The sequence below is a fragment of the Haemaphysalis longicornis genome, unplaced genomic scaffold, assembly GCF_048455015.1.
Source record: "Haemaphysalis longicornis isolate Haplotype H1 unplaced genomic scaffold, Haemaphysalis longicornis Haplotype H1 scaffold_13, whole genome shotgun sequence".
Taxonomy (NCBI): Eukaryota; Metazoa; Arthropoda; class Arachnida; order Ixodida; family Ixodidae; genus Haemaphysalis; species Haemaphysalis longicornis.
This window is the reverse complement of record NW_027526233.1, coordinates 59984086-59993421: the sequence shown is the minus strand read 5'-3', so window position 1 is coordinate 59993421 and position 9336 is coordinate 59984086. Positions and strand designations below refer to the sequence as shown.

The 9336-nt window shown below is 49.3% G+C and overlaps 1 protein-coding gene across 1 annotated transcript in view; it reads left to right on the top strand.

Moving 5' to 3' along the window:
* Positions 1–4167: 4167 nt before the first annotated feature.
* Positions 4168–9336, top strand: part of LOC144163855 (neprilysin-1-like) — a 75342-nt gene continuing 70173 nt past the window's right edge. Inside the window, exons 1-2 of the mRNA XM_077694536.1 lie at positions 4168–4318; positions 5425–5649. Coding sequence (XP_077550662.1) covers positions 4168–4318; positions 5425–5649 — 376 coding nt within the window. The remainder of the gene's footprint in view (positions 4319–5424; positions 5650–9336) is intronic.

Genomic DNA, 9336 nt, shown 5'->3' with positions numbered 1-9336 from the left:
GTTTCACAGGGTCAGGTTTCCTCCCCAGTTCTGGAGTCAGATTTTGAACTTGAAATGGAATTATAGCTTCCAGCTACTTCGACAAGGAAACGGGCAACTTCATTGCTTTCGCAACAACCTACTTCCCCCACAGAATCGAAATCCAAAAAAGCTAAAAAGGGCCAAACAGAAATTAAGCTTAAAGAAAGAATCTTGGAGGCTGCCATGGCTGCTATTCACTCCCCCTAATGTCCCTCCGGGTTCTTCAGTGGAATTGTCGTTCGATAATTGCGGCTCTCACTAATCTTAAATGTCTCATTGACAGTCAATGTCCTGATATTATTTTCCTTCAAGAAACTTGGCTGTCCAAGAGTAAGCCATTCACTCTTCCGGATTTTCGTGTGTTTAGATTAGATAGGGAGACCCCAGGAGGTGGATTATTGATTCTTTTATCTTCCAAATTTTGCCACAAAGCCAAACTGTATTTTCAGTCCTTGTCACCAGACTGCGAACTGCTGGCGATTCATATGTGCTTCCCTGGATGCGTTTCTTTTTCTTTAGTCAATGCATATTTCCCTAACGGAGTGACTACCACAGGTCCCCTAGATCTTGCTCTTTCGTCGAGTAAGCAACACCTTGTGATCGCCGGTGACTTCAACTCACATAACGTCAGTTGGGGTTTTAAAACAGATACCTGTGGCTGGCGATTATTAGACTGGATGTCCACCAACAATCTTCTTTGTTATAACACGGGTAGTGCGACATTTTTCCGGAGCCGAATGCGATCTGTCTTGGATTTAACATTTGCAAAGGGCGTGTCAGTCTCTTCGTGGAGTACTGTCGATTGCCCAACAAATAGCGACCACATACCGGTAGTTTTTCATGTAGCTGTCTCTCCAAGTACACCAGTACGGGTATTGCGGACGCTGGTAAATTATGAAGTTATGAAAAAGAAATTGATTCGGCAATCATATCGCTCCCGAATAAGTCTGAGGAAAATAGGGCTAAGAAGGTAACAGCCGCATTGAAAAACTCACTAAAGAAGTCTGAATTCATTGTTGCTTCTGCAAAGAGAGAGGGTATAAGCCCCTGGTGGGATCAGGACTGTTCTAGAGATTATCGGCGTCGGAAGGCAGCGTGGAAGAAGTTCATTCATAATCAGAGTCCCGATAACTGGTCAAATTTTAAATATTATTCGGCTATTTTCCGCCGAACAATCTCTACGGCCAAGCAACTGCATCATTCGCATTGTTTCTCGGCGCTTTCAGATACAAAAAACAGACGTGCTCTCTTTGCTTTCTTGCGTAACCGCAAGAGTGTACACAATCGCAGTAACGATGTTTCAGTCGTGGAAACATCTGATGAAATCGTGAATTCGATCGAAAAGGTCGCCCAGGACTTACAACTTAGGTTATCATCTACACTGTCACCAATTGTCGTAGAATGTATACCAGTTGTAGACTTCTCCCCTGTCACGATAGGAGAGATGGGGGATGTTGTTATGCGGCTGCCGGGAGCCTCCTCGGGGCCAGATGGGGTTTTACTCCCGCGATAAAACTTTTGTTTGAGAAATCTCCTGACGATCTATTGAATATTATAAATACTTCATTGGAAAAATCATGAAATCCTGCAGATTGGAAAATCGCAAAAATTGTCCCCCTTCTAAAGAACCCCAGCCTAGGTGTTATTCCGGACAATATTCGACCAATTGCACTAACTAGCAACCTAGGCAAATTGATAGAGAGAATTTTGTATGGTCGATTAGCCCAGTTTTTGTCCATAAAAAATATTCTGAGTCCGCATCAAATTGGCTTCCGTCCGGTATGCTCCATTTGATCCGCCCATGTTGACCTGGAGAGCCGTATTCAGTTTGCGCGCCGAAACAAACAGGTATGCGCACTCGTCACACTGGATGTTGCTAAAGCGTATGACAGCGTGGAATATAGCGTACTGCTAGCCAATCTTAAAGAATGTGGGGTACCCAAGTACATTCTTTCATGGATCCAACAATTTTTAATTGGACGCAAGTTCTTTTGTTCGAAAAATGGCTTTAAATCATCGACTTTATATCAGACAAGGGGCGTCCCCCAAGGCTCGGTGCTTTCCCCCATCCTATTTATTGTACTAATGAGCTCAATCCCAATAAATCAGGAAGTCTGTACTTATGTTTACGCTGACGAGATAGCCTTTTTCTCTGCTGCCCAGGACATTCATGTTCTTTATGAAATGCTACAGGCATATTTGTTTTCCATCGAAAGGTGGTTAACATACATAAATTTGAAACTTAACGTCAAGAAGTGCACTGTCATTGTTTTTCCGGTATCTGCTCCGGTTACCCTCTGCCTGACGTATCGGGAGGCGACTATTCCTCAGGTGGCGTCTTTGAAGTATTTGGGTGTAATATAGGATCAGACAATGGACTGGCGCCCTCATATAAACCGTATTGCGACCAAAGGGGAGCGGGCACTTGGACTGTTGAGGAGACTCAGTAATAGGTCTTTTGGAATGAGAAGGGACACTTTATTTTTATTTACAGGGGGTACATGCGTCCCATTTTAGAGTTTGGCTGCGCCCTCTTTTGCGGTTCACCAGATTACAAACTCAGAAAGCTTACTATGTTGGAGCATCGTGCACTGAGATTGTGCCTCGGCCTCCCAAGGTGCGTGGCCAATAATATCTTGTATTCGGAGGCCCGCATTCCGCGCCTGGAGTCTCGGTTTCGGCTACTAACAGCACTGACGGGTATGAGGATTTTTTAATCTCCACAGAGCAGATATTTTTCATTGATGGTTGCTCAGCCAGCACTCTTTTTCAGCTCTTGCTGGCCTCGGTACATTCGACCACAGTGTGTTTATGCCCAGACGTTACTCTCCCCATTGAGTATCAATATTCCCACAGTACTGACAATGCCCTGTGACGTTCCTCCTGCGCCTTTAACTTTCCATAATATTTTCCCCACCAACGCTAAAATGCTTACTTCGCGATTTTTAACAGGAATACTGCACGACCATTTGGCAAGCTTTAAGATTTATGCAATAGTTACAACAGATGCATCCCAGCGTGAGGAGCGAGCAGGTGTGGGAATTTTTAGTGCACACCTTAACTGGTCAGTTTCGCTGGGTTTGCCTGACTTCACACCAATATTTCAAGCCGAATTCCTTGCGATAGTTCTGGCCTTAAAAGACGTACCTCCGCAGCAGATTACCGTAGCAATAATTACTGACTCCTTATCGGTTTGTTCTGCTCTGTCTTCATCCGCAAATTCCGCTCTTATTATTACCTTCAACTTCCTTGTGCCTGGGACATCTGCCTCATTTGGGTTCCAGGTCACAAAGGCTTACAGCTTAACGAACAGGCGGATTCCTTGGCGCGATCGTCGTTAGATGGCCCTCCAGTTGACCTATGCCCTATTCCCTTCATTGTAGCAGGAGCAAGGTTTCGTACCTACCAACGCCTAGCAGGAGTGCAGGAAGGAATCATCACTAATTTTGAAGATTATGTCCATTTAAAACATAATTGGAATACCCGTTTTTGTGAATCTCGACAATGCGAGGTCACATTGACTACCTTCAGATGCCGAGTCCCCCAACTCAACTTTTATATGCACCGGGCTGGTCTAGCCTCCTCCTCCCGATGTGCTGTCTGCGGTGATCAGGAGACTTTACAGCACTTTCTATTGCATTGCCGCGGTTTTATATGATGAGGCAACGTCCTCTTGCCACGCCATTACGACGAATTGGCCGGCCTATTTTCATGCCCGTTCTACTATCTTTTGGGGCCACATCACTGGGATATTGTCACCGAGGGGTGGCTGCAGCCATTCATGCATACGTTTCCTAGTCCAGGCGCCTGCCCTGTTATCGTTGATTCTGGCATGTAGTTTTTCCGCTCCAAAAAGCTCAGTTGTTCTAATCAAAAATCCACCTATAACTTTCAACCAATTCCTTTTTTCTCTCTCTGCGTATAAATATAAAGGTGTATTAGTTTCCGGTGTTTTAAGAGGGCGCATTAGCCCTTCTAACGCCCGATTCCTGGCCAATTCCCCACGTGGGTATGCGCCACATCGCCAGGAACAACAACAACAACAACAACTCTGCCGTCACGTGCAGCTAGGGCGAGAAGAAGAAGGAACGCGCTGAGCATCGCACGCAGTCCTCCCGGCTCTGCACCTCCAGCGAGCGAGAAGCGATGGCCAAGGACAAGAAGAGCAGCAAGAAGGGTCGCCGGCCCATGTTCCACCCGGGCGAAAACGTCGGAGCCACCGCGCCCAAGGCAACCCACAGGATGTTCCGCCTCGCCCCTCACATCATCGAGGGACAGGTGTTCCTCGGCAAAGAAGGCAAGTGCATTGTTGTTCACCTCCAAGGGCCCTGTCTGTCGTGGCCGGCCTACAGTTTCATACTAATATATACTTGAGGAAAATCTGGCGCACTGTCTAGGCGAGCCGCGCTTCAGCGAGTGTTCCGTCATGCACCGGGCAGGCACGTTCCACTTGTCCTTGGCATGGCTCATGAAGAGGCTAGAAAGTTGCCTCTGGCTGCCGAAAAGCAACAGTACTAAGGTGGCTAGCCACCTTAACAGTACTACTGTGGAAGATTAATGAAATTTGTTTTGTTATTATGAAATTGAGGCCCCAAAAGATTTTTCCGTCAGTAATTATTCAGAAGCTTCATGCAAGATGAACAACAGAAATGTTATCCCCTTTTTGTTGATTTCGGCTTCGAGACAAAACAAGCCGTGTGGCTGGCCAAGCCAATTAGGCGAGGAACGTCGCCATAGAGTGAACTAGAATAAGAGAGTGTCCCGAGCGGCGGCGCCGAGCCACTCCGGTTGGCGTCGACACCGCGAGGTGGCGCGACTGCGCCCTTTCGCAGCTGGTCTGGCGCAGTGAGACTGCGCGCCTGGCCTTGCACTGTTATGTTCTCGCGTTCTCTTTCGGTTTTCAAAGGCATTCAGAAGCTAAGAAAGATTCTAAACGACCAAACCTGATTTTTGCTTTACTTACTCCTGCTCCAGGTCGAGCACAAGAACTGCGGCCTCGATGTGGTGGTCCGTTCTGGTTGCAGGCACCTTAGTTCCGCTATCCGCGATTTTAAGTGCGAATGCACTTCTTAAGCGACCCTGAATCACGCGTCCACTGCCGTCCGTCCGTCCGCACCACATACCCACTTAGGGCGATTGGCCAAGAAGAATTCTTTCGCATCACCCGTGCATTGCCACTTCCCCATGCTCCCCTTCGGGGAAATGCGGGTGAATTTTAAGTGCGAATGCACTTCTTAAGCGACCCTGAATTACGCGTCCACCGCCGTCCGTCCGTCCGCAGCACAGGTGTTATCGCGCGCCTCGTCGCCCCTAGCAACAGCGCGGAGCGGAGGGGAGCGTGTGTACCCCGCTCTCTCTCGGCGCATGCCCTGGACGTCGCCAAGGACCCCGTGCTGGCCAGAGTGGATCTCCTCTACTTCACCGAGACTTGGAACAACTCCGGCTCGGACGTCACCCTGTGCGGGTACGACTTCGCGGCCAGGGCCTTCGCCGAGAGGAGAGCCGGCGGAGTGGACGTCTTCCTCAAGCGCTACCTCCCCTTCAGCGAAGAGCTCAGGCGACAACAGGACCGGTCCCCGTTCCTAGTCTTCCAGCACGCCCCCGCGCCCGCCGCCCCGCCCCGAGCCTGCCCCCAGGCCACCGACGCCATCGACGACTGCTGCTTCGCCAGGAGCGGAAGTCGGGGCGAGTACTGCGGCGTCTACCTCGTCGGTCACGTCTACGCGAACCTCGTGTCGCACGCCGTGTCCACCTCACCGGTCAGGGACGAGTCGCCGTACAGTGCTGTCTACACCGACGCGTACTCGGGCGACGGAATCGTGGTCGTCACCCTCTACCTCGCGCCAAACATCTCGCGCGACGCCGTCGTCGAATACGTGGACGCGGCGATGGAGAGTGTGGCCAGGCGCGTAAAGCCCTCGGACCCGGTCGTGGTTGTTGGGGACTTTAACGTGGACGTGCGAAAGGGCGGCGAGTGGTTGATGGAATACATGCTCGCCAACCACTCCATGACGTGCCTACCGCTAGAGGCTCCCCCCACCATCAACGGCAGCTACATCGACCTGGCCTTTGCGAGGAACTGTCTGATACGCGCGGTCTTGCAACAACTCTTGACCGTACATTTCAGTGACCACAAGGCGGTCATAATGACAGTCAACTACAACGACAACACCACCAAATGCTGAATAAAGAATACTGTCGTTTCACTTTACTTGCGTGTGTGTGTGATCTCCTCGAACATACACTTTAATTCACCAAGATTTCCAGAAAACGACTAACGGGGTGTGTGAATCCCCACTTGATCACGCGGGGGTGTTAAATGCAACTAACGGGCGAATGCCAACACAGTTCAACATAACTCCCCCTCATAGCATCAGCCGTGCATTCGCACTTCCCCATGCTCCCCTTCGGGGAAATGCGGGTGTTTTTTGATTCACCTCGAGCTTTATATCTGGCGCGGGCGCTTCTGAATGTCAATGAACTGTCACCTGTGTTCTCCGCAACACACCGAATACTGCCTGACGAACGATAATTACTTACTTTTCGCGAACTGGCAGGTGTTCGGCATGGACCCTTAGGCCCTGCACAGGGCAGAGCATCGCGGTTCTAAAAACACGTCATTGCTCGTATAGCAGCATTTAAGAGCGACAAATTTTTTAGCCGAGGTGTTGCAGTCAACTCTGATGTCTTATTTATTCGGCGCATGTGCCCAAAGAAGCACGTTGACTCCCCCCTCGACCTTCTAAAAGGAAGTTTAGACGCGCCGCATAGCACAAAAACGAGACTAACTTCTGCTTGCTTGCCAATATGCCATTGTACGGAGTCTTTACGATTTTTCAGAGATCAGAGGTGCTATCATGGCGAAAGGCAAATTATTGTGTAGTTGTTTCTTGTTATAATTACTAGAAAAAAAAGAACATGACCTAATTAATGTTAACACTTACATGCAATGCTACATGTTAAGCAAAGTTGTGTACAGCTAATGGCCCAGCTTCACGTTTTTAAACCCGATTGTGATTTTTATAATATACATACAGTGAACGAGATAGAACAGATTACGTTTCAGTGTGCTGCCACAGTTTCTTTCGCAATTTGGTCCAGTACTACGGGCATTTACCTAGTTTAGCATACTTTGCAGATTGCCGTTTTTTTTCATTGCTTCTGCTGATGATTTTGAAGTAGAAGTGAATGCGGGTCGTGAGGTAAAACGCATCTCTGCCGCAACAGCCTTACAATGATCACTGCACCCAAGTTCACACTGCTGCTTAGCCTTCACCACATTCAAAATGTAAAGGATGCTATCCCAATGAAGCTCATCAAGAAGACTGAAACATTCAGTGAACGCGTTCTCCATGTTTAGCACGAACCTGTGCAGAACGGCCTGTACACAAAGTGGAGCTCGCACACTGCAGCCGACGATTCTGTGAGGGGCTTGTCCTAATAGTGACAAATACGTTTCCCCATCCATTCAGGATGCATCTGTTATTTCCCACACAATTCGAAGGGACAATGTAAATTCTGTACTCAACCAGGCACTCTATGGCACATAATATGGGAGTGCGCCGAGAACCCAAACATCCCACCTCCTTTTCCTTCCCCTACTCCTGAGCAGTGGGAGATACTGCTGTCCAGCTTCCTCCCTCAAGATCAACTTCTTCTGGTCGAGAGGGCCAGTCGAGCCGGGACGGCACATGGTTACCTGATATGAGGAACCACCCCACCTAAAATCTTGATAAAAAAAGTTTTGTCTCTCTCTCTCCTGCCGGCGCAAATTGCGCTTCCACTTCTTTCGAACCTCTTCGTCTCTTGGGGCGGCAATCAAACACGCCTTTGGAGCGCCCTGATAGCGGGCGTGACAGCCTGGGCAAAACAGTGCGCATCAGTCCTTCTTTTCGCCGTCTTCCTCACATGCTGGTCCTTGACGAAATGCACTCTCTCACTGTTTTGAAAAACACGTCAGGACCTCCGCACCAATTCAACCGAACGCACGTGCACCCACCGCATTCCAAGTTCTACGTTTCGTCCGGTCTGATCGAGGGCTGCGGCGACAGCGCGGGCGCCCGGCGCGGCTGACCGGCTGCGAGATCGTGCACCAGCGCCACTAGCCACCCTAGCGGTGGTCGACGGCGCGCGGCACGCCGAAAGCAACGCCATCTCCGCCCACTCGGGCCACTCCCCTATTCAAGTTCACTCTAGTCGCTAGCTGCAATGGCGGCGCACACGACTCCCCGCGATAGCAGCGCCAGATTTTCCTCTGTATGGTGGCCTGGCCTGGCGAACACGCCGGGTAAAGCTTCGAAGTCCATGGCCTCAAAAATGGCCCGGCTTCGCGAAATAGCGACACGCGAAGTAATGTTACTAGGGGTGGGAATGGAAGCAAAGGAGCGGAGTATCAGGGGGCCTAATACTGAAAAGTCGAAACACTGTTCTTTACAGCATGTCATTGTCTATTCTGCCGGCTCCGGCGGAAGAATTTTTCCAAACTTTTAACGGTAGTGGCCACCCATTGGCTGCCTTGTCCTCTGTGCCTTTCTTTTGTCGTTGCTTTCAGTAGGTTTCATTAAGTTAGGTTTTTTTGTCGGCTGCGGTAGAAAAACAATTCCGTTATTTTACCGGCAGGTGTCATGTGACTTCTGGCAGCCAATGGGCGTTGATGAACAGTGACTGTCGGTAGAATTCTGGAAAAATTTGTATGCCATGGAGCGGTGCCCGAATAGACAACGCCTGTATAACATCGTCTCCTGTAATAGTGGTGCGCTGTCACGTGCGGTCACTTTTGTGCTCGGGGCTCAGGCACCAAGGAAGTTATGGATGGCCGAGGATTGACCCACGCCGACGCTAACTAGTTTTAGATGAACCGGAAGAGCCCCCTTATTAAGATGTAATAATCAGTAAGTACAAAGGGACCCATTGTGAAATTGCCCCCTTTATAGAAATTGCCCCTTTATAGAACAATTACTATATGCAACTTAGGAAGAGAAACAAGAGACACCGTATCCATACCTTGCGGAGCGTAATTTCCCTCTCGTTAGGGGAAATTAGGAGCAGCATAATGGTACGAGGAGTGAAATTTTGTGATGCCTCTCCCCAGGAGGGAGAGTCAGATGTGCGTGTGTGTGAGTGCGCGTGCGCGTCTGTATGTATACATTCATCATCTGACACGAAATTATATGTATTACGAGTTATATTTATATGTATTGAGGTTACAAGGTGTATGACGAACGGCGCGCAGATGGTAGAGCCGTGTGGGGATGATGGTACCAAGCCGGAGCTCAATCTCGTTCTCTTCTTCCGATGAGGCTAGCGTCACTAAAT